Source organism: Ursus arctos, unplaced genomic scaffold, assembly GCF_023065955.2.
Source record: "Ursus arctos isolate Adak ecotype North America unplaced genomic scaffold, UrsArc2.0 scaffold_14, whole genome shotgun sequence".
NCBI lineage: Eukaryota > Metazoa > Chordata > Mammalia > Carnivora > Ursidae > Ursus > Ursus arctos.
This window is the reverse complement of record NW_026622808.1, coordinates 69097928-69123283: the sequence shown is the minus strand read 5'-3', so window position 1 is coordinate 69123283 and position 25356 is coordinate 69097928. Positions and strand designations below refer to the sequence as shown.

Below are 25356 nucleotides of genomic sequence, written 5' to 3'. Positions count from 1 at the left end.
AGCAGGTGTTCTTGGTGGGGGGCTCAGAAGGGGGAAGTGGAAAGTGGAGCCCTTAAACATGAGTCTGCAGAAGTAGCAGGCATTCAATAAATACATGCTGATTTATTTATATGGATAAGATGGTTTTCTTGGGGATAAATTCAAGAGGAGGTGTGAGCACTTTATTCATTTTCGATGTCCCTACCCTGACACGGCAGCAGGTTCTGCTGGAACAAGCTAAAATCATCCCCTATTTAAAAAAAGAAAAAAAGGTTACCCCCTGGCCATCCTGGGGCAAGGGTTAAATTAAAAAAAAATTTTTTTTTTCAGTGATTTCTAATTGTTTTTGATACAGAGGCTTGGGAAGGAGTTTCCACTGGATTCAGGATGAAGGCGTGACTTCTGCGTAGTGTTGAGGGGAATAGGGTAGGAGTAGGGCTCATGCAGCCTGGCCCCTTAGCCCACAGACGCCAAGATGATGTCTACTGGCAGCTCCTCTGAACTTCTGGCTGTCACCTGCATTGTTACAGTGTCCAAAAGCAGCAGTCGGGAGCGCACCAAGATGTCATGACCACCCCGGAACACACCTAGAGGGAAGACAGAAGTACAGGTGTGTAAGGAAGAAGTAAGCGGCAGAGGGTAGGTTGAGGGTGGCATTTACAGCAACTGATCAAGGCAGCTGTGGTGTACTGAAATGGGAATGGGCCTGGAAGCAGGGGAGCTGGTCTGAAATCCCTAAGTGAGATCTTGTGCAAGTCATTTTACTTCTCTGAGCAACAGTATTCTCAACTACAAAGTAGAGAAGATAATTACACTAGCCTTTTTTTTTTTTTTAAAGCTTTGCCACGTGCAAATGAATTGATGAACATACAAAGCTTCTACCTGGGAACACAGAGGCTCTCACGCATGTTGGCTAAATCTAAGAGCACAGATGTAGGGACAGCCCCTCCATGATAAAACTGCACTGCAGGTGTCTGCAAGACCCAGGGGACTGCTTCAGTGTGGCCAGAAACATCCGCTTGGGGTCTATCAGCTGTAAGAAGGGCACTGAAGCAGAGCTGCCTCCCAACCGTGTTTATAAACACTCAGGGAAAAAAAAAAAAACCCAAAAAACCCTCCCATCTCCTTTTGTTCAATTTTAGGTGTGACAACTGTATTATCCCTACCGGTTTAAACAAAGCGCTATTATCTTTTAGAGAAACATACAGAGACATTTACATACAAACTGCTATATCTGGAATTTTCTTTAAAATAACCTGGGGTGGGGAGTTAGAGTGAGTGGTGGTATAGATGCTGTTAGTTGTTGCAGCTAGAGGATGAGCACGTGAGGGTTCACTGTACTATTCAATTTTTGTGTAAGTTTGGAAATTTCCATGTTGACTTCTTAAAATCCCATTCCTATTAGAAAAGACCAACCAGTAGAAAATTAGATAAAGGATATGGAAATAATTCAGAGAAAAAGAAATACAAATGGCACACATATCTGGGAAGAAGCTTAACATCATTCAATATATAAGAAATGCAAAATAAAAACTACACTAAGATACCATTTTCCACCCAGGCTGGCAAAGATCATTTGATAATGATTTGATAATATACTGTGTATATTACCGATTACTATATTATACTGATAATACACGATGTTGTCCACAGTGTGGAAGGAAAGGTATACAGTTCCTATGGAAGACAACTGGAAATTTTATCAAAATGAGAAATGCACTTTGACTTAATAATGCCTTGGTTAATTTATCCTATAGATAGCCTTAGGGCATACATGCAAAATAAAGTATGTGTATATATACACATGTAGTGATTATTTACTGTAGCCTTGTTTGTAAGAGCAAAAGCCTGGAACAATCTAAATGTTCATCAATACAGGCTGGTTCTATAAAATATGGTACACCCATACAATGAAATACAAGGAAGCTACAGGAAAGTATGAGGATTCACTCTGGGATGATAAAAAAAGTCCCGGAGAAGGACCAGTGTTGATAACTGCACAATAATGCAAATGTACTTAACGCCACTGAGCTGTATACTGGGGCTCAAAATGGTACATTTAACATTATGTACATTTTACCACAATTAGAAAAAGAGGAAACTCTATGTATTCTTCAATTTATTTTTAATGTAATCTCCACCCCCACGTGGGGCTCAAACTCACGACCCTGAGATCAAGAGTCCCATGCTCTACCAACTGAGCCAGCCAGGCATAGGAAAGATTTGTCAAGTGAAGACTGAAGTACAAAACAATGTATATACCATTTACACATAAACATTTGAGTTAAAATAGGGAAATGTGTGCATGTTAGAGTTCATCTCCATAAAATCACTGGAAGGCTATACCAGCATTGTTTGTAATAGCAGTGCCGGTCGCCTGTCAGAACGGAACTAGATGACAGGCAGCAAGAGTCGGAGGATATTTCACTGCTGGTCTTTTTTTACTTTGTGAATTTTCAATGCTGTGAATTTGAATTCCTGTGTTCCCAGTGGGAGCCCTCAACCCAGGATGCAGTGGCATCCAGGCTGTGAGCGACACCGGCACTTCCCACCTAGAAATGCTGCTTACCAGCCAGGAGCAACGTGTGGGTGTTCTTGTTATCTGGCACTTTGTCTGACCTCTCACAAGGGTGCATTCCCAGGAATTTCACGATATTGCCCACAGCCTCTGTAGGGAGAAATCCCAGCATCATTAAGCCACATCTCCTTTCCCCTTTGTGTCACCACCACGCCCCCATTCCCTAAGCCTGCTCTAAGGGGCTTTTTTGGCTTATTTATTTTGTAATCTCTACACCCAACGTGGGGTTCAAACTCTTGACCCCAAGATCAAGAGTTGCAGGCTCTTCCACTGAGCCAGCCGGGCGCTCCTCTAGCGAGCTTTTCATGAAGTGGCATCTGAAGTATGTGCTCTTGACAGGGCCCTGGATCTCTGGAGGGCAAAGGCCGGCAGGGGTGAAAGGAGAGGACACATTTCAATAGCAGACAAGGATTTTTACCTTCAAGTGTCTTGATGGTAGACAAGGTGAATGTTTCCTCCTTCTCAAACTCATCCCCTACCTCATCCCAGGCTGCTTCGAAGTTCAGCTTCATGACCTTTTGTATGTGATCAGCAACGGTGACTTCCAGATCTTCCAGCTGGGGAGATGGGGGTGGAAGTTAGGCAAACACCTCCAGGGGAATGAGTTCCTGCTTCGCACACCTCTGCTCTGAACTCACTGCTCATCCCTTTCTGCAACGCATTCAGCAGGTGCTAGCTAGGCTCTGAACACTGTGCTCGGCTCTGGGGACATACAGTAACCTGGATATCTGTCCTTCAAGTGCATACAGCTAAGTGGTGTCCTTTCAATAGAAATGCCCTGACCCAAGTACTCACCTGAGGATGTCAGCTGCAAGATCACATCCCTTCTGAAGCCTGCCTAGACTCAGTGCCTCAAGGATCCAGAAGGTCTGCCTCCTATGGCTCTATCACTCCTGACTCAGCAGATCCCACCCTCTGCCTCAGTTGTATTCTCTGAGCCTGGACATATTCTAGACCCCCACCTCCATCTGTGTCCTCCCTGAACCTGACACACAGTAATACCCCCCACCTTGGACTGAGAGCACATAAAGGTTCCCCATTCATTCACCCACCAGATCTTCACTGAGCCCCTACTCTTGGGGATGTTTAAGGTGTGCCTAAGTAGGACTCAGCTCCCACAGCAGAAGCAATGCCTCAGGGTCAGTTCTCCCAAGGAGCTCACTTGGTCCTAGGGCAATTCCTTTTTTTTTTTTTTTTAAAGATTTTATTTATTTATTTGGGAGAGAGAGAGAGTTCACAAGCTGGGGGAGAGGCAGAGAGAGAGGGAGAAGCAAACTCCTCGCTGAGCAGGGAGCCCCATGTGAAGCTCGATCCTAGGACCCGGGGATCATGACCCGAAACGAAGGCAGACACTTAACTGACTGAGCCACCCAGGTGCCCACTAGGGCAATTCCTGATCTTAGGGTCACTGCTGGCTTAGGGAGGTCCCCTCAACAATGGCTCCACTGTGACAATGGTGAATATCAGTTGTATTCCACAGTAACTGTCCCTCTAGTCACGAGGAGCTTGAACAATCTGCATCCCCAGGCTGAGTATAATCGTCTGCCCTCAGATGGCACTGAGCCACTGCCCCTCGGTCAAACCCCAGAGCGATCCTGTACTCAGCTCCTTCCAAGCTCAGAAAAGTGGAATTAGAAGTCCTTTGAGTGCGTGCAAGGACCACTCAACACATGCAAACCGATCCAACTTCTCTAGAAAGCAATCTGACAACAGGAATCAGTCTTAATGTCATGCTTATCCTTCGATTCAGTTTTTCTACTTCCAGGAATCTATCCTAAGGAAATAATCTGAAATGCAGACAAAAATTTGTACCCGAAGGGATACTTAATGCAGCCTTCACAGTGAAATTTGGAAGCCCAAATGCCCAACATTGAGGGGATAAAGGTCAAGTGAGTTATCTCTATATGCCAGAGTATTTTAAAGTCCTTAAAAACTTTGTTTATGAAGTATTTATAATCACGCAGGAAAATACACTATGGTTTTAAGTGGAAACAGCAAGATATATAATGTCCAGAATGACCTCAATTATATAACTCCTCCCCACCCCCCCACATAACTCCCAAGGATTATGAGTAATGTTTTCCTGTTTGTTCATACTTGGTTTTTGTATTTCCCAAGTTTTCTTTTTTAAAGCATATATTCTTGTTAAGTTTAAAAAAAACTTTCTTTCAAAGACCCAAAAACAGCAAAAAGCAGCTTCAAGTCTAGTTGTTAGCTTCTGAAGGGGGTTGCTCTGCAGCCTCAGGCACAAAATTGAGCCTCCTGACACTAGCTTCTTACCACATATTCATCTTCGTAGCCTTCGTCATCGGTCTCCCCAGTGGTGGGGTCACAGTCCTTGACAGTGAACTTCATCATGCAGCTGAATGTGCAGGCCACTGCAGGGAAGAGAGCCTGCGTGGTCAGGATGTCCCTAGCCACTGCAGGGGATGAGCTCCTCCACAGGGCAGGTGGCCACGGTCTGCTCCGCAGGCCCCTGTTATATTATCAGTAGCAGCAATCCCACAAGTAGCCACCCAACCCCACAGATCTGAACAGAAGATACCACCTTGTGGAAGGGCAAAAGAGTCAAGACATGGGTCTGAGGAGCCCCCTCAGAGTGAAGAAGAACCAGGAAGAGCAGAGGTGCTACAGGATGGCTAAGCCTGTACCACAGTCAAATGTCCACTGTCCACAGCCTGGAAAAAGACGCTGGTGGATCCCTTGGAAGGAGTGGAGTTGGGGTGTTTTCAGTCTTTGTGCCTGTCTTTGTACTCTCATGGTGAATTGAAAGAGCCTCTGGTTGAGAACCAGAGAGACCTGGGTTCTGCCTCTTACCAGCCACATGAACTTAGGTGACTCATTTACCCTAAGTCTCAGTTTTCTCATCTAGGAATAGAAAGAGCAGTGCTCATCCCCCTAGGTCTTCTATGAGGGTGAAATGGGACGACGTATGACAAGTTTCCAGGACTCAGCCTTTCTTCTTCTTCTCAAGACTGAAATCAAGGAGTTGAAGCTCTCATAGGAGACAAACGGCTGGTACACAACCAGCCCACCCCATCTGGATCCCAAGGGCTCCCACAAGGCCAGGGTTGTTCCTGGAGAGGGACTCACCGGCTGTAGGGTCTTCCTTGGGCAATGCCACCAATGTGTAGCAGGTCCCAGGCTGGTTGTAGGGTAGGCTTCGGGCAGGCACGTAACACAGCACCTCGTAGGCTTCAGTGGGCTCCATCTGCACTGTGACATTCTCCAAGGTCTGGTCGTTCAGTGTGTTTGTGCAGTCAAACTGGACCAGGGAGGAGAGGGGTTGCTTAGACGCTACTCTAGGTCCAAGCCCTACTGTAGAGGAAGAGCCCGGAGGTCCTAACTCACCCCATGACTCCTCTCCCAGTACCCTTACACAGGCTCCCTGTTGCCATGCTGACACACAGGAGCCAGAGAAGTCCTGGGTCAAGGCTGCAAGATACAGGGGCGCCTGGGTGGCTCAGTCATTAGGTGTCTGCCTTTGGCTCAGGTCATGATCCTGAGGTCCCGGGATTGAGCTCCGCAATGGGCTCCCTGCTCAGCGAGAAACCTGCTTCTCCCTCTCCCACTCCCCCTGCTTAGGTTCCCCCTCTCACTCTGTCACATAAATAAATGAAATATTAAAGCAAACAAACAAACAAAAAATGCTGCAAGATACATACCAGCTGGTGACAGAACCTATCATCACGTTGGGCTCCTGACCAACTCGGTGTGGGACCCTACAGGACCCATCACACTTGGGACCACTCCCTAGTCCCAAGCCCCAGCAGGGCCTCAGCCTTCCTTGCTCACCTGGAACACCATGTGGTCAGTGAAGGTGTGTTTGGTGCAGCGGATGACATACTCGGTCTCTGATTCAGTGAGGGCCACAGGCTCAGGCGAGGACTTGAAGAGGGGCCCCAGCCCATGAAACTCTGGCACTGCCGCCAACTGCTCTGAAAGCCACAGGCCACAAATTCACTCAGCCTTTCAGTTCCCAGACCAACCGCGATGGTTTCTAATAAACACCCATGGCCAATTTTCCAGGTCTTTCACCTTACTGAGATGGATGAGTATGTATATACAACAACAAGGTACTCGCTATCTCCCAAATATACCAATGCGTTTTCTCCTCTTGCTAACTTTCCTCAAGTTGTACCACCCACCATGAATATATTCTCTTCCCCTCTGTCTCACAAAAGACCTCGGCCACAGAAAACTGACTGGGAGACCCCAATGGCCTAGGCCTAATACACTTGGAAACTCCTACAGCTTTAGAAGCTCAGCAAAGATTTTTAAAAGGAAAACTCTAAAGATGAGATGAGTGATGTTACAGCCACAGAAACAGGCAAAAGAACAAACTGGTCCTATACATTTGTCAGTTAAGATAAACGGCCAGTAAGGAGAGGTTTCAGATTCAGACTTGCAGAAAACCCTACTTCAAGTGGTCTGTGGGGACCTGGTAAGGCCTATTCCTACACCCCAAAGCCAGGTTCCAGCACTGGGCTGGGTGCTCTGGCCCACAGGCCCCCACCCTGGCCCATCCAGGTGAAGGAGACCTCTGGCAGCATTCTGCACACAATGTCCACCTATGATGGCTATGCCTACTGCCCTCTTCCCTATTCGATGGCAGGGGCTGCGTTTCTCAAACTACGGTCATAGATCACCAGTCTCAGAATTACCTGCGGGCGGGGGATTGTTAAAAACTCAGATTCCCGGCCCATCCTAAATAAGCTCTATCAGAATCTCTGGATTTGGGACTCGGGAATCTACATTTCTAAGAAATTTTCTCAGATGATTCTGATGTACACTGATTTGAAGACCACTGCTCTAAGATTTTTAACTTGTCTTCCCAATTAAACTGAACTCTGTAAGGACAGGAACGTGCCCTGGGGGCAGGGAGCTGATATTTTGTCCTGAACTTAGTAGGTACTCAATTCATGTTTCATGGATAGAGACAGAAAGTACACATCATCATCATTATTATTACTATTATTATTATTATTATTTTTTTGCTTTCTCTTTGTGACTGCTTCAGCCCTCTGCCACCCAAAGGACCGTATCTGACGAACGTGTAGGCAGTAAAAAGCCCAGAAAGAGCCAGCTTAGATACCAGTGGGCACTTCTGGGCCATCATGATCATCAGGCACCATAGTGCTTCTCTATGGGAATTTATTTCACCGGGCACCAGGTTTCTAGACCTGACACTTAACTACCCTGGGGGATTCTGCTAGAAGCTATCAGTTAATGCCTCTGAGTTTCTAATTCTTCACCAATAAAATAGATATAATAATCTCGTTTACAGGACTGTTGTGAAGCTAAATGCAATAAATGTCAGGCTTTGGAAGATCGTTTAAAGATGAAATTGATACCCTTTAAGAGACTTAGGAGGAGTCTTCCTTCAAAGGTGTGGCAGAATGGTGGCCCCAAGATGTGCACAAACTAACTCCTAGGACCTGCAAATACGTTGTATCACATGGTAAAAGCGACTCTGCAGATACGATTAAGCTGGATCTTGAGATGGGGAGATTATCCTGGATTATCTGGTGGGCCCAATGTAATCTTAAGGATCCTTAAAAGGAGGCGGCAGAAGGCTCAGAATCAGATTTGAAGAGGCCACACTGCTGGCTGTGAAGGCGGAGGAAGGGGTCACCAGGAGAGGAATAGAGGAGGCCTCTAGAAACTAGAAAAAGCAAAGACACGATTCTCCCCTAGAGCCTCCAGAGGGAGCTCTAATGCAGTGAAACCCATTCTGGACTTCTGCCCTCAGATTGTAAGATAATAAATTGGTGTTGTGCTAAGCCACTTAAGTTTACGGTGATTTGTGGTAACAGCAAGGACAAGGTAATACAGAAGGAAAAGTTTTGTGTTACAGTGATCCCAGTTAGCTCCAGATCCTAGTGTTGCTGAATTTGAAAGATGACAGAAGACAGGATTCTCAAATGGAATGGAATGGAATGGAATGGGGGGGAGATTTAATTTAATTCAACAATAATTGGGAACTCACCATGAGAAAGAAAGGCACTGTGCTAAAAGCTATAATGGAGCATATAAAAGGACACGACTAGTTAAGAGAAGACAGAAGAGCTGGAGTAGAAGTGATGAGCACAGAAGATCCTTCAAGGAGGAAGAGGGGCATGTGTTAGTCCTTGAATGCGGGAATTTAGTAGATACTATGGTCTGACAGTTAGACACACAGCCTCTGCCCTTAAAAAGATACAAGATCAGAGGGACAGATAAATACCTAAACAAAATCTTTCCAGACAATGTGGACTGAACGCCTCTGGAACCCAAGAAAAAGTACTAGGGTCTTTGGACCCCAACTGTACTGAATCTGACACTGACACCAGCCTGAGCTCCAGGCACCCGAACCCTCAGAACCAAGGCTGAGTGGCAGCTCTGAGCCAGTTTAATGTGAATCTTAATTCCAGCCCCTCTACTTTCTTGCTGTGCAACCTTACACACATCACTTTCTCTCTCTGAACTTCTAATTCCTCCAATACCAAATGGACCGAATAACTTCCACCTGAGGGTCAAAGGTGCTGTCTAAAGTACTCTCCGGTCAAATGTGCTGTCTAAAGTACTCTCATTCAAGAGTAAGAACTGTCACTGAGGGGCACGTGGGTGGCTCAGCTGGTTAAGCGTCTGCCTTAGGCTCAGGTCATGATCCCAGGGGTCCTGGGATCAAGTCCCACATCAGGCTTCCTGCTCAGCAGGGAGTCTGCTTCTCCCTCTCCCTCTGCCCTTCCCCACTGCTCACTCTCTCTCAAATGAATGAATAAAATCTTAAAACAAAAAACAAAACGAAACAAAAAAAACCAAAAAACTGTGGTTGATCGAGTCTTTACTAATTCCCCTGAGGAGAGCAACTACCCTAAAGCTGAGGAGACCAAGCCCAGGTCCTGAGAGCTCCACCAAGCACTGCTACTCACCCTGGAAGATCTCTTGCCGGGTGGCTGCCACTTTCTCAGGCTGCTTGGCAGCTGTGATGGGGGTGCTTTCTGCAGGAGCAAACATACCTGGTGACCAACAATGCCAGTAATAGGGCAGTGTGGTACTGACCACAGAGCTGTTACTTAGGGATTATTACTTCCAACCCCTCTGAGAGTGTAAGCATGCAAGAGTACAGAACACGTGAGAAACAGAGTGTGAATGTGTCTCCATTTCCTGGAGCCAGATACAGAAAGGATTATTCCATCCTCTTGGTATAAGCCCCCCATTGTGGCTAGGTTTAGTGGCTTCACGGCCCATGCAGACCTTCCAACAGAGGCCTGGATCTGAAGGCCTCCAAAACCACAGGTATTACTTACCTGTTCTCTGCTCTGCCATTGGCGTGGTGGCCAGGGGCACAGACTTGAGGTCAAAAGGTTTTTCTGATGGTTCTAGAGTGTACTGTTGCAGAGCTCTCTCCAGACCAGGGATGGAAACGGTCAGACCTAGAAGCCAGTGGGAGAGAGATACTGCCTGAACACATGACAGAACGAGCACCCGGAATCCCCCACAAAAGACTGAGGCCCTGGGGTCTAGGTTGTATGACCCTAGACCACTGAGAAAACCACTTAACCCTCTGGGGCTCCACTCTCTCATCTACATCCTCCTTCACAGGGCTGGTATGGGGTTAAATGTATATAAGAAAGTGATTTATAGAGAGCAGAGTACTATGCAAAGAGAGGCTTTTATTAATGACTAGTGTTTCAATTCACTGAGCTGTTTCTACCCACATTGGTGTGAACCGCAAGATTCTAGGTCTCCTGAGGTTACAGTGATGCCATGAAGTTGCCATGAAAGTCAAGCTGAAAATGTCTTGCCTCAGACTTCCTCTACCCAGGGAGGGTGCGCCTGCTCTGGAGTGGTGAGAAGGGCCACAGCCCTGGCGGGACCAAGTCAAAGACACCCAGGGAGACTCACCATTTAGGATATAGCCTGCATTGAGGGCCTTCTGCTTCTGCTCCAGGACATTGAGATAGAATGTGGCTCGGTCCCTTACTTCATTGTCATCATCCATCACACACCTGCAGCCAGAACACACAGTACTCCTGACGGGGGCCCCCAGGGATGGCAGGAGGGATGCTGCAGGGCTTCAGCAGAAGGTAGTCAAAGGAAGCAAGTCTCTTAAAGCGCAGTCCCCAGATGTGCGATCCAGGCATCGAATGCACAGAAGAGCCTGTAATAGTCTACCTAGGGGTGGCCATATTCATAGTCCCCGGGCGCTCTCCCTAAAGTCCACCCAGTGAAGGAGGCAATTTCCTATATCCAGTGGCATATGTCAAAAATAATTTAGTATGACCCCAAAATTCCCCTCCTGGACGTATCCTCATGAGAACTGACGACATAGGCCCACAAAAACTTGTACATGAATGTCCACAACAGCATTACTTGCAAGAGCCAAAAAGTAGAAACAACCCAAATGTCTGTCAATTGGTGAATAGCTAAAATGTGGTCTACCCGTACAATGAATTCTTTGGCTATAAAAAGGAATGAAGTACTGGGACATGGCACAGCCTGGATGAGCCTTGAAAAAACATCATGAGGAAGCCAAACACATGAGAGACCACAGATTATATGATTGCATTTCTATGAAAGGACCCAAACTGGCAAATCCATAGAGACAGAAAGTAGATTAGTGGTTGTCTAGGGCTGGGTGGGGGAGTTTTGGGGGAAGGGAAAGTGACCAGTAATGGATATAGGGTTTTTTTTCTTTCTCTCTCCACCCTCACCAGCTAACCAGCACAAGAGCCAAGTAGGAACAGCTGAAAACAGCCTCATCAAACTTCACACATGGCAAGAAAACCACAGGAACCAAAGGGTCTTAATGATGGGAACACACACCCACACTGCGAAGACTGCCCTAACCCAACAGACATTTACTCTGCCCTGTAAGCACCATGGATATAGGGTTTCTATTAGGGATGATAAAAATTTTTTAAACTGGGGTGCCTGGGTGGCTCAGTCGGTTAAGCAGCTGCCTTTGGCTTGGGTCATGATCTCGGGGCCCTGGGATTGAACCCTGCATGGAACCCTGCTTCTCCTTCTCCTCCCCACTTGTGCTCTGTCTCACTCTCTCTCTCTCTAATAAATAAATAAAATCTTTAAAAAAAAATGTTTTAAACTCAGATTATGGTTATGGTTACAACAGCTCTGTGAATATACTAAAAACCACCACATTATACATTTTAATTGATGAACTTTATGGCTTGTGAAATATATGTCAGTAAAGCTGTTTTAAAAGAAAATAACTCAAAAAAAAAAAAAGAACTCAACAATGGTCACGGGATTTTTGCATGATACTGTTTTTCATGCTTTTCTATGCTTTCTATTTTTGTTTTTTTTTTTTGCTACAATCCATACTTGTATAACTTCTCTCCCCCAGAGAACACTGTCATCCCTCAGGGACCTCTGGCTTAGACTCACCTCTTCAGCAACACCAAGATACTGGGTAACATCTCTTCATTCTGGGCTCCAAACTTGGCCAGAGCACTCACAGCACCTGTATTTATGAAGCAAACATGATTTACCCAATGTACGTGACAGCTCATAGCTTGGACACTTACAGTGCTTAGAATGGGTCTCTGAGCAGAAGAGCCCCAGAGCCAAGCAGTCCCGAGCATGGAGGCCCAAACCTGCCACTAATGCAATGAGTGGCCCTGGGTGGACCTCCATTGGGCCTCAACTCCCTCATCCATGTCAGGGAAAAGGCAGCCCCATTCTTAGGTTCCAGGAGCCATTTCAGCATTGACTACGAAGAGGCCACAGAAGCCAGCCACATATAGGCTGCTCAGCTTCTGTGTCCAAATGGCCTCAACTCACAGTTATTAGCCTTTGGATTAATATAAATGAGAAAATGAACTATTCTTAATGAATATCAATTGCTGAAACAAGAAAAATCTGTCCAGTGGGGGCATGAGAAGAAAAGAAGATTTAAAATAAAATTAAGAATATGACAGTTACACATTGAGTTGTACACTCATTTAAGAGTGTGGTTTTGGGGCACTTGGGTGGTTCAGTTGGTTAAGCATCCAACTCTTGATTTTGGCTCAGGTCATGATCTCAGGGCTGTGAGATCGAGCCTTGCATAAGGCTCTGCACTGGGTACGGAGCCTGCTTAAGTTTCTCTCTCTCCCTCTGCTCCCCTCCCTTTTTAAAAATTTTTAATAAGATTTTATTTATTTGTCAGAGAAAGAGAGCAAGTGAGTGAGAGAGCACAAGCAGGAAGATGGCAGGCCGAGGGGGAAGCAGGCTCCTTGCTCAGCAGGGAGCCCGATGAGGGACTCAATCCTGGGACCCTGGGATCATGATCTGAGCCGAAGGCAGATGCTTAGCCGACTAAGCCACCCAGGCGTCCCATGCTCCCTCTCTTAAAAAAAAAAAGTGAATTTTCCAGTATGTGAATTGTATCTCGATAAAGCTACCATTAAAAAAAAAAAGCTAACCAAAACAAGACAAACAAAAAAAACAACAAAGAAAAGAAAGTTAAACACTAACAAGTAGTGAACATTAAAAACCAAAAGTCAGCAACACAAATCAGACAGCTAAAGAACCATTCAACTGGGTGACACCCGCTCATCTAAGGTCCTTCCCACAATGTTACACACCACCGAGCTTGTGAGGCAAGAACACAAGAGTACCCGTGGGCTGGGCTCAGCTCCCTTTGGCAGGTCATCCGCTCAAGAAGCAGTTAAGAGCCCCCATTCAGCACTGGCTCAGACCCACCTGCCCGGACCTCCTCATGCTCCAAGACCACGCGGTTATATATGAAGCGGATGTACTTGGAGGGGTTGTTGGTCTTGGGCCCCTCCTGGCCTAGAAGATGCAGGATGCGGGTGGCCAGCACGGTGAACTCGCAGTCCTCAATGAACTCGCACAGGTGCGACAGCCCGGTCTCCTTGCTCTCCGTGTTCTCCTCAATGATGCTGATGATGCAGTCCACGATGGCCCGCTTGTACTCAAAGCCGCCCTGCAGCCGGGGTGGGGGGGGGTGAGTTCAGCAAGGAGGCTGCTCTGTGAGGCCCAGCACCTAACCAGGACCAGGGACTCTATCTTATTTTTTGTGTAAAACATAAGGCGTGGACTGAATGTTCACTGGTGCCCTTCCAGTTCTAATAGTAGGTAGTTTAACAGAAACATTTTGGGTCTCACTTTCCTTCCCAACTTTGAAGTAAAAGGCAGACTGGTACAGATGCTATGGAAAACAGTACAGGGGTTCCTCAGAAAATTTTAGAAAACAGAATTACCATATGATCTGGCACTTCTGCTTCAGGGTATATACTCGAAAAAACAGAAAGCAGGGTCTCGAAAAGACAGCTGTACACCCACATTCATAGCAGCATTATTCATAATCACCGAAAGGTGGAAGCAACCAGTGTCCATCAATGGACGAATGGATGAATAAAATGTGGTCTTATCCATAACATGGATTATTCAGCCATAAAGGGAAGGAAATTCTCAGATGTCCTACAACACGGGTGAAACTCAATGACATTTATGCCAAGTGAAATAAGCCACTCACAAAAAAACAAATAATGCAGGATTCTACTTAAGTGAAATATGTAGAGTAATCAAATTTATAGAGACAGAAAGAAGGGCGGTTTCTGGGGACTGCAGAGGGAAATAGAAAGTTATTGTTTATTAGGCACAGAGTTTCAGTTTTACAAGATGAAAACGTTATGGAAATGAGCTCTGCAACAATATCAATATATTTAACTCTATTGAACTAGACACTTTACAGGTTAAGATGGTAAATTTTGTCATGTGTATTTTACCACAATGGAAAAAAAAAACACAACAACCCAAAACAGAACAGGGCAGGAGAGAACCAGAAGACCCCAGACCAAATCTGTGCTCTGCGACTTACAGACTCTAATGACAGAGGTGGTGAGATGCCCGTGGGTGCCAGGCATGTAATGTGGCAACAGAAGTGGAGTGGATGGGAGGGGTGAGGCACTGGACGGTGCCCATCGCACCTAAAGAGGGAAATCGCCACTCAACCCGGTGTGGCCAGATCTTCCGAATTTTGTAGGAGAAACTAGAAATCCGTTGCGCCGGTGTTGGTGGCTGTTTTCCTGATTTGCAAATAATGGCCACTAACTTGAAATGTTTAAAACTTTGTACAATGCAAGTAAAAACTTGGTTGCGGGTCAAATCTGGCCCCTGTTCTCAGATTAGTTTGTTTTATGGCTGTGAGTCACTTTCCTTGTCCGAACCTCAGGCACCTTCATAATAAGGACCTCAGTGTACTTACTTCACAGGTCATTGTGAAGAGTAAGTAAGATGCTATTTGTACTTCAGTGAGGCTGTTATGTGAGCAGGCGCACTGTAAACCTTCAAACACTATTTTCAGGATCAGTTTTACAGCCAGCCAAGCAGCATGGGGGGCAGCAAGAAGCTCAGAGTAACTTCAGTGAGGCTTTGCAGGAAGCTGCTCTGACCAGAGAATGACACACCCCTGGGCACGAGCAACAGACCCATTTCTAGAAGACAAGGTCTCAGCATCTGACAGCTGCACTCTAATGAGTGAAGGTCTTACACTTAACTGTTATTTGAAACCATGAATTTTTCTGGGAGGAAAGGAAGTCTGGGAGAAAACCACAGAGTCTGGAGCCAGATACATCTCAGTTCAGATCTTGGCTCAGATACTTACTGGGCAGGTGACCACAGGCAGGTCACTTCACCTCTCTGAGTCTCAGATCCCTGATTTTTAAAGGGAGAAAATGATGTCTGGTGACAAGGCCTGTTATGTGGATTACAAGATTGTGTACGCTGTGTAGTGTCTCTAAAGTCCTGGACCCATTAGCTGAGGGATCCCTAGGTATTAGCACCCGCCTCCCCTCTAATATCTCAGGAGCCCAAAGACACCCCAGGCAAGGGATCCTCACCTGCCTTGGTCCAAGGGCCACTCTGGGCTGGGGCAAAGGGGCACCAGATATCTGGGGACCAAATCTACTCTAAAACCCTTCACTTCTGCTCCTCTGAATTAATTGGTTTTGTTGAGACACCAAGGAAGGCAGTGTAAGTCAATCACTAAAACACATCAGAAACAAAACCATAACCTAATGTCACATTATGAGCATCAATTTCAGAAGGAACCAACCCTGGAGCCCCTGGAATGGCCCAGAAAATTTCTATACTAGACGCCAGTGAAGAACACAGGTTTTCTGACTCTGGCACAAGCATCGCCACAGGGCATCTGCTGCGTCTTTAAAGCTAGGTTGGTGAGTCACTGGTTATTACTTTAATGACTAGGAATTGGTGAATGTTTATACTGTGGTCCGTGAGGAGTATAAATGGCCGCAGGCACCAGGAAATCCACCTGGTTAATGGGTTGATCTGGGTACCCCCCAAGAAGAGGATCTTGGCTCCAAACTGAGCATGGAGCTAGCAGCCAGATCACTCCCTGAATGAGACCTGTCACGCCCCAAATGCCTGCTCTTACCTCTTCCCGCAGCATGGTGAACAGGAAGTTCATGAGCACAGCGTGTTTGCGAGGGTACTTCTGACACAGGGCACTGATGGCCTGGACCACCACCACCTGAGTCAAACAGACATGCGTGAGCAGCAGCCCCTGCTACGAGGGTCAAGTTACTTAGTTCACTAAGTGCCAACGGAGTCTTTTCTTAGGCCCGGCCAGGCCGTGGACCTAGACGGCAAGGAGAGAGGAACTCCATCTCTACCCTCAGGGAGCACATGATCCCCAGCCCATCCAACTAGGGTGGCATGCACACCAGTCCCAACAGCCCCAAATCCAGACTCTGGGTCCCCTAAACTCTGCTTTTCTCAGACCTCAAGCTAAGTCCACAGGCCCCTCTCCATCCCACCTGTCCTGCTTCTCCTCCCACCTCCACCCCCACGATCTCACCCATCAGCTGTTCTCACTCCTCCCTGGGTACTCTGGCCTTGGCCCTCTTCCCTTTGCAAACTATCGCTTAAGCAGTCTGACCCCCTCGTGTGGTTTTACCTACCTCTTCTATGCCACTCACTCCCAAACCTTTGTCTGAGCTCAAGACCAGTGTTTCCAAATGTCCACCAGGCACCTCAAACTCAGCATGTCTGCAATCACCATCATTACCTTCTCGCTCTCCTCACCCAGGACCTAACTGTCCCTCCTTCCCCAAACTGATCAACAGCACCACCATCAGCTCACACCAGAAAATGAGAAATCTCTGACATTTGCTCCCTCCGTCTTCACTCTGTGCCCTGCCAACTGGCCTCACAAAGGAACAATATGGACAAAGACCCCAAGCAGGATGTGCACATCTCCCAAGGCTGAGCCCTGTGAAGGGTGACGTGCCACCCCCTCTCCACCACGTCCTCAAGCCTGACCAGCCCCCAGGTCGATCCTGGCCTGGGCTGGGGAACGTGGGGGAGCAGGCACAGAGTATCTTCCTCACTCTGGGGACGGTGGGTGTTCCAGGCACGCCCAGGTACCTTAAACTCATCCGAGATCTCCGACATGAAGGACGAGATCTGCTTCATCAGGCGGTCGATGCTGCTCTCGCTGCCAGTCTTGAGGAGCGTGGTGATGGCCAGTGTGGCGATGCTGCGGTTTGAGTCCGTCACCAGGTTCTCCAGGTCCAGATTGCAGGCCGTCACTGCGGACGGGTGCTTCATGGCCACCTGTTTGGGAGGACAGAGAGAAAAGAGATAAAAAGGAATTTCAGTTATTCCCCTGGATGTCTCGGGCCTGGTCAGAGGTCCTTTGCATGAGCCCATCTCACTATCTGGTAGCAAGCAACTGTGACCAGCACCACACCTGCTGCAACTCAGGTCAGGGGGCACAACATACCTCCAGCTGGATCAGGCCACCTCCCTGACCCTCTCAAAAGGCCAGTCCCCCATTCTGCCCACCCCTAAACCCTTACCTTATTGAGGGTGCGGACAGCAGCGTAGCGGAGAGCGGCCTTGGGTGAGCTGCAGAAAAGCTGGAGCACTGTGGGGAGACAGATGCCACGTGCCAGGCTGCCCTCGCTGTTCAGCAGCTGGGACAGCCCAGGCCTCCAGGAGAAGGGCAGGACAGGGCACGGAGGGCACGCCAGGGCTAGGACGCTGTTCAGACCCAAACCCTGTGCTCATTTCCCTGCTGGCAGCCTCACCACGACCAAGGAAGAGAGCTCACGAGCAGACAGACTTTAATAGGCTCGTGAGAGCCAGCGGGTGTCGTGAGTGACGGCTGCTGCTTACTGAGCACCTGCCGCGTAGCAGGCATTGTGCGAAGGAGCCGCTGTGCCTCGTCTCATTGACTTCTCCCCACCTCACGAAGCAGCTCTTACTATGATCCCCGTTTAACAGATACAGAGATTGAGGCACGCAGCGGTAAAGCTGCGAACGTAACTCTAGACTAGCTGTAGTAAATGGCAGAACCAGGATTGAAATCCAGGACTGCCTGCACCTGAAGCCTGAGCCCTTTACCCCTGTGAAGGAGAACTGCACTCCTCTCTCCTGGGCATGAACGGAAACCAGCAGAATTACCTCAGTCCTGGCTTCACCAACTGCCCTGGTTCCTAGCCTACGTGGTGGCACGTCAGGCAGCATATCCCTCCCTGTGCCTTGGCTGTCAGGAAGCCAGGCCTCCAACCCAGGCCATCGGGCTCCAGTGTCTGAGTGACACTGAGTGACCCCTCTGAATTGCTTTCTCCTTTGTCTGAGACAGCTTGGCCCCTGCGGAGCATGTACTGGTTTTCTAAATCTCGGGTTCTTCTGCCAGGCCCTCTTGCCATGGCTGGCCAGCCCGACAGGCAGAAGAGTGGATCTGAACCCCACCTCTGCCTCTTACCAGAGCCCCAGGCTCTTTAATGAACAGTACAATGGAACTGAAAGTACCCTATCCCAGAAATAATGCTTGAGAGAGAGCCTGGTACAGTGCCTGGCACCGACACGTACTCACTAGATCCCGAATCCTTTTCTTAACACTACACTGTGGCCGCCGGAGGGCTTTTTCTTTCTTTTCCCCAACCCTCAGCCCTGGGCCTAGCTCCCAGTGGGCATGAACGTGTGGGGCTGGGGCGAAGGATGTCGGTAACCTGACACAGCTGGCGCCAGCTCTTTGGCGCTGCAGCCTGGCAGATTGACGATGGCCGAGGCGGCTTCGTACACCACCATCTCGTGCTTGTTGCGCAAACAGCTCTCAATGAAGTCGAACAGTGGGCTGTCACGGCTACAAAAGAACACGGGTGGCAAGAAGTTGGGGCTGGCCCAGCACTGAACGAGGCATCAGCTGGCCAGGGGAGACAAGAGCCATTACCTGCCGTCCTCCTCCTCCAGCTGCTTGCTGGCCACCCGGATCATCATGCAGTAGGCAAAGGGAGACTTGAGGCCATGCCGGGTGAACTTGCTGATCATCTTATTGACAGCCAGGCGGTCGTTTTTACGCACGTGGTACAGGAGCCCCAGAGCATGGTACTAGAGGACAGGGGACCATGGCAGAGCACAGGCGTGTGAAGCTCAGGTCTCCTGGCTGAGTGGCCCTAGGCAGGCCACTCCATCCCTCTGGGCTTCAGCCTTCTCGTTTCTAAGGTGGGCATCACAGTAGCTACCTCAGAGTGGCTGTGACAATCTCCCCAGATGCTCTGTACGGATCGCCTCTGGCACAATGTTCAATAAACCACGTGAGTGTATCTGTAATCTAGCTCCTGCCCCCGATTTTGGCAAGGGTCCTAACAGGCAGCATGAGGACAGATGTGGAGGGGACAACAGACGCCACAGAGATGAAAGAATGGGACGCGGTGACTTTCAACAAGAAAGATAAAGTGCGAGCCAGGCCCCAAGCATGGACATGTGTGGTAAGGGTGGCGTGCGGCACACTTCCCATGAGACCTTACAGCGTTAAACCTTACAACGCCCCTGAAGGTAGGTATCTGTAGTCCCACTGACTTGTCCAAGGACTCATGGCCGGTGCTGGCAAAGCTAGGTCTGGAGTGCCCAAAGTCAAGGGACTCCCCTTCTGGAGATGTAGGGTGCACAGAGTTACTTCCTATCCCCCTGCTCTGTTTCTTTACCAGAATGGCATTCAAAGGCTAAGTCATGCAACCGTGGGAGTCTCTGACCCTGGGAAGTATTTTGAGGGGCCACAGCTGGCCCTAGAGAGGAGAGGAGAGGAGAGGAGAGGAGAGGAGAGGAGAGGAGAGGAGAGGAGAGGAGAGGAGAGGAGAGGTCAGCACAAGGGGTGAGAAGAAAGAAAAGAGATAAACACACAGGAAGCACCTACAGGTACCCAATAGATCAGATGGGTTTTTTTGTTGTTGTTGTTTTGTTTTTTGTTTAAAGATTTTATTTATTTATTTATTTATTTATTTATTTATTTATTTGAGAGAGAGGGAGAGGGAGCATGACCGGGGGAAGGGCAGAGGAAGAAGCAGAGTGGGGAGCCTGATGCGAGGCTTGATCACCTGGGATCATAACCTGAGCAGAAGGCAGATATTCGGATGTTCTAGATGCTGTCTCATATTATCCTCACAGCTTTTTGAGGCAGACACTTTCGTTCCCATTTTACATACAAGGAAGCTGAGACTCACAAAGGTAAAGGGAAATCCTGGCCTAGGTCACTGAAAAAGAGTTAAGTAGCTGAAAGCCCCACCGAAGTATTTATATGCATCACTAACAAAGGCAGCTTGGCAAAGGCCCTCTGCCTGCCTGGGACACGTTTGCTACCTCCCATACCCCAAAATGCTGGTTATCAAATACTTGGATATTACCAGCTGGTAAGCAGCCTCTAACTTAAACCTTCCCAAGTGTTACCCTGGACTCTTTTCCCAGACGCCCAAGTCTCCCCACAATCCAATGACAAAAGAGTAAAACCTGCTCCTGCTAGGGACCACCAGGATCTCCATGGTGAGTGCCCATTCTGACTGGCTAGTGCCATGTCATCTGCCTAAGAATTGTAAATATCATTGCTCTGCTCACACCTCACCTGGACCATGATGTTATCACTGGATGCCGCCTCCTGGGCCTCATTCACCCAGCGCTTGACCACGTCAAAGCTGCACTTCAGCAGGTGCTATGGGCAACAGAGCACATTAAGACGCGGCAGGCAGGATGCTCTGCCATCATACCTCCTGGCCCCAGCTCACAGGTCAGTCCAGCTCTGGGTCCTCCCTCAGGCACAGCCCAGAGCCTCTCCGTTGTGCTGCTTTTGTGAGACACTGCACAAGGATAGCTCCTACCCTCACTCTCTGCCCTGGTGGCAGATCTCCCACCAGACCCAAATTCCAACAATCTGTCACCCCAAAGGATGGATCAAGAGTTCCCCAGCACGCTTCACTAAGAAAGCAGGTGGGACTCTCAGATCTGGGGATACAGAAACACTTTTTTTCCTACTGAAAAGCAACTCTGATTTTTCCTCAGTTTCCCAATCTGCTGCTCAGCCCCCCAGGGTCCCTAGCTACACACCAGGGAAGACACCAGGGCAGAGCTGGAGACACTGGGCACCTTGTCCACGATGGCCTGTTTCATGTAGCGCTCGATAGCCTGCAGCATGGTGCTCTGTGGGGACAATGAGTGGGGGCAGGAGGGGACCCAATCAATCCTTGGTGACCGTCAGGAGCGCAGGTGATGGGTGGGAAGAGCGAGGGCAAGAAGGAAGCAAACCTGTTTCTGGTGTTCCTGCACCCCACCCGCACCCCCGCATCGCCTGGCTCAGTGCTTTGCCCAGGAGACACAGGACAACCAAATGCATGTGAAGGAGGATCATGACTGAGCCTTGGCAAGAAGCAGGGAAGGAGAATGGCTGCTTGATGGGGGCAGGAGACTCACGTCAGTAATCTGGCAGAGGGCACGCACAGCCGGGCCCCGGTAGTTGTCTTCTTTCCCAGTCATGTCCTTTGTCAGGCTGTGGAAGGGGAAAGCATTGTCCACACACAGGAGATCGGCTGGCCCTTCCCAGGCACATGTCCCCATCCACTCTTCCCCAGCTCTGGTCACCACGCTGCCTGAACTACTATACGAGTCTCCTAACCAGTGCTCTCACTGTATTCTTACTCCTTCCTGGGCACAAGCCACACTGCAAGAGAGAGTTTTATAAAACTCGAAACGACCAGGTCACTCTCTGGCTTGGATTAAAACATTCCCAAGGCTTCCTACTGCCCATTACCATCAAGTATAAACTTCTTAACAGAGAAGTCCCCAAATAGGCCATGATCTCTCCTCTCCATGTCTTTGTATATGTTATTCCCTCAGCCTGGAGCATTCCTGGCCCCCTCCACCTCTGTCCTGCTATCTATCTATCTAAATTTCTATCTCTTTCCTTTTTTTTTTTTTTTTAAAGATTTTATTTGTTTATTTGAGAGAGAGAGTACAAGTGTGAGAGAAAGCACAGGTGGGGGGGCAGATGGAGAGGGAGAAGGAGACTCTCCACTGAGCAGAGAGCCTGATGTGGGGCTCGATCCCAGACCTGAGCTGAAGGTAGACACTTAACCGACTGAGCCACCCAGGCGCCCTTATCTCTCTCTTCCTTCCTCCCACCCCCCCTCCCTTCCTGTCTTTTTTAATAAGAGTTTTTGGAAGAGATTTGTTCTCAGTGGGTTCTTTCTTTCTTTTGGAAAAGTATGGAACGCTTCACAAATTTGCCAGTCATCCTTGAGCAGGGGCCATGCTAATCTTCTTTGTATTCCAATTTTAGTATATGTTCTGCCAAAGCAAGCACTGTCCTATTTCTTACTCATCCTTCAGGACTTTACTCAGACAGGTCTAGGAGACCTTTCCTAATCCAAATTCAAGTTGTATATCCTTCTGGTCTGTTCTCACAGTCTATCATACTTCCCATGATAAACTCTATTATATCTTTTTTTTTTTTTTAAAGATTTTATTTATTTATTTGACAGAGACAGCCAGCGAGAGAGGGAACCCAAGCAGGGGCAGTGGGAGAGGAAGAAGCAGGCTCCTAGCAGAGGAGCCTGATGTGGGGCTTGATCCCAGTACGCTGGGATCAAGCCCTGAGCCAAAGGCAGCACCACTCAGGTGCCCCAAACTCTATTATATCTTAACGCCTGTGTGCCTGGCTATTTCACCATCAATTCTGGGGCTGCAGAGCTCATGTTGGTCTTATTTGGTGATATATTCCCAGAGCTATACACAGGGATGGGTGGACATTCAATAAATATTTTCTGAACGAAACTACAATGGAATGTACGACATCCCCCTCCACCCCCAAAGTGTGGCAAGAATAAGAGAACTGAGCCGTAGTTCTTAAGGACAGGGATTATATTTTAGTCACATCTGTCCCCTGAGTAATTCATTCTAAAGCAGAAACCAGTACTTGGTAAGTGAGCCTGTCTGTATACCCCCTGCACCCTCCATGTCTATTTTTCTTGTGTTCTCTCCTGGTACTCACTAAAGTCTTTGTGAAAGTTCCAGGCTGGTTCAGTTGACTGAGAGGAATCGAGGCAAGGAAAGCTTTGTGCCTACAGTAAGGCCAGAGAATTAAAAGCTAAAGTGTACACTCTAGAGTCTGCCATGTGGTGGGCAGCAATAACTGAAAGATGAGGGAGACAAAAGAGGAAAGGGTGCCTGGCATTATGTCAAACAAAATCTCACTGCCTGATACACATGAGAAAAAACGGCCTCTGTGGCAATGGCATCCATCAAAGGAGCCATCCGTAGACCCAAGACTCACCTGCTGGTAACGATAATAACATCCTCAGCGATAGAAGACATCTCCTTGATGGTCAAGTAGCACATTCGACGGAGTGTGGGCTGGGAAAGAAATAGGAAAAGCACTATCACCCTCGGCTCAGCATGAGGGCCAAGACTAGGAAAACTCCAATCCACATAGAGGTAGACCATACTGACTGAGGGCACTTACATCATTGGACTGAAAGAGTTTGGTCATGGCAAAGAAGGCCTCGGTTGCTTCGGTGGTCCCTAGGTGCTCCCCCTGTTTTAATCAAAAAAGAAATCACAGCCTGGGACAGAGAAGCCAGAAGGCTCTTCCTGCCACATCAGCCCAGGCCAGATCCCCAGACCCTGTAGAGGCTCCATCGAGGGCAACACATCAGAGTTAGACACTGAGGGGACCCAGAGCTGGATGACAACCACACAGGAGCTGTCAAAACCCTAAGGGCTATCTGACTTAGCAACCCTCCCAATAACCCCCAGCACCATTTTCCCCACCCCCAAGCTCCATCCTCTTACCTGGTTTATGAGGTAAAGGATCTTGGTGAGGATGTGGGCACATTTTCGAGGGTTGATGGGAGTTTCATTAAATACACGGGCCTAAAAAGAAGCAACCAAGAACACTGCCTTCTTGCCTAGTTTATTTCCCTCCCACTGACTGCCCTCAAGCACATTCAAGGTCTGAGAAGTCCCAGGGTAAATAAATACATTTGCCTGAATAAGCTTATTTTCACAAGGGAACAGTTTTTAGTTTGCTTTTTCCTTAATTCATCTATTAACAACTCCTCAAATCTTCCCTAAATATCAGTTAGGGATGTACTGACTTACTAACAGATGCTTAGTGAACACTTGTTACCTAGAAACAGAGACAGAGAACAACAACAACAAATGCAAGCATAATGAAGTCTCTCCAGGAACGAAGTTTTCCTGTCTTTCCATGAACAGGTTTTCTCCCTTACTGTTCTTTAAACCACCGCTTTGAATGTGTTAGTATTTTGCACACATTGATTGTGAACACTTAGGATGAAAGATGGCAAATGACACTTGCCTCCTGGAGTACTGCACTCTTCTCAAGATGCTGGAATGGGTTGGAGCCTCCACCTAGAGAACAGAGAAGACTGAGTCTAGGTTGTAAGCCTAAACTGCAAACCTTCCAGACACAGAGAAGGAAAAGATATCACTACTGTCTACCTAGTCGAGTTCAAATTACTCCAGAATGGCAATCAAAGCTCTACAACCTGCATATAGATCCTACCACTCTCCTGCAGGGAGCTCCCTCTACCCCAAACCACTCTGTCACCCAGCAGCCCTAGCACAGTCCTTCTGTGCCTCTCATAGCGTCTTGCCTTGCATTCATTTATGCAACTTGTACTTAACTGAGTCCCTACAATGTGTGGGGACCACCATCTCCTAGTGACTAGGATTTCTTCACAGCAAATGTCACATGTGTAATTAAATACATATGTCATTATCCGGCTGGTGTCTATCTTCTCCACTGTGCCTGTGACGTATTATTTCCAGCTCAGGCACTGAGTGTCTCATTGATTCTACTGCAGTCTCAGAGCGCAATGCAGTGCCTGGCATACCATAAACGCTCAATAAATGTTTGCTTTATAAAGGAAAGGAAGAGGGTTCTCAGTCACAGAACACCGGCTCCACAGATTACGCCCATCTGGCCAGCAGCAGCGCAGCCTCGGCGAATCCCAAGATGTCTCACGGATAAAGTCACAATGATGCATCTGGCCGGGCCCCTCCCCCTGACAGCTGGGGAAACTGAGACCCACAGAGGCGCATGACCCGCCCAAGGTCACTCCGCGAATCGTGGTCCGAGCTCACGAGATGGGGTAGTGGAGCATGCTCGGGCTCTCCGAGGCCTGCCACTAACCAGCTGCGGACCTTGGCACAACCCCTGTCCCTCACTGGGTCTCGGCTTCAGGTCTAGGCAGAGGCCCGGAAGGAGGGCTCCGAGGAGGGTGTGCAGAGAGCCTGCGCTAGGGTCCAACCTTCTCCAAGCCTACGCCCCCTCACCCGATTCCTCGTCTTTCTTGTCGAATTTCTTCAGCATGGTGGTGCCAGTGGGGCGCAACTCAGCAGCCCTACGATAGACCCGTGCGGTAAGCAGCGGCGATCCGGCGGCGGTTCCGCAAGGCAACTTCCGGCCGGCCACGTCGCCCTGCGCTCTGCGCAAGCGCAATCTGCGCTCTGCGCAAGCGCACAAC

At 48.3% G+C, this 25356-nt stretch overlaps 1 protein-coding gene and 1 non-coding gene across 2 annotated transcripts; both read right to left on the bottom strand.

The window, feature by feature from the left end:
* Positions 1-82: 82 nt before the first annotated feature.
* COPG1 (COPI coat complex subunit gamma 1) lies at positions 83-25356 on the bottom strand. The gene is made up of 24 exons (XM_026501470.4): positions 25166-25356; positions 24186-24238; positions 23657-23737; positions 23328-23399; positions 23139-23218; positions 21281-21356; positions 20918-21010; positions 20439-20525; positions 18774-18931; positions 18553-18686; positions 17395-17462; positions 16961-17149; positions 15969-16064; positions 13250-13493; positions 11951-12026; positions 10448-10551; positions 9850-9975; positions 9472-9540; positions 6353-6495; positions 5651-5822; positions 4838-4935; positions 2976-3114; positions 2549-2647; positions 83-566 (listed from the first exon to the last, which is right to left on the bottom strand). Exons 1-24 carry the CDS (start codon positions 25200-25202, stop codon positions 436-438), a joined length of 2625 nt encoding a protein of 874 aa, XP_026357255.1. The 5' UTR covers positions 25203-25356; the 3' UTR covers positions 83-435.
* LOC113257313 (U6 spliceosomal RNA) lies at positions 22066-22169 on the bottom strand. Its single transcript, XR_003316925.2, has one exon. It is a non-coding gene; the product is annotated as a U6 spliceosomal RNA (small nuclear RNA).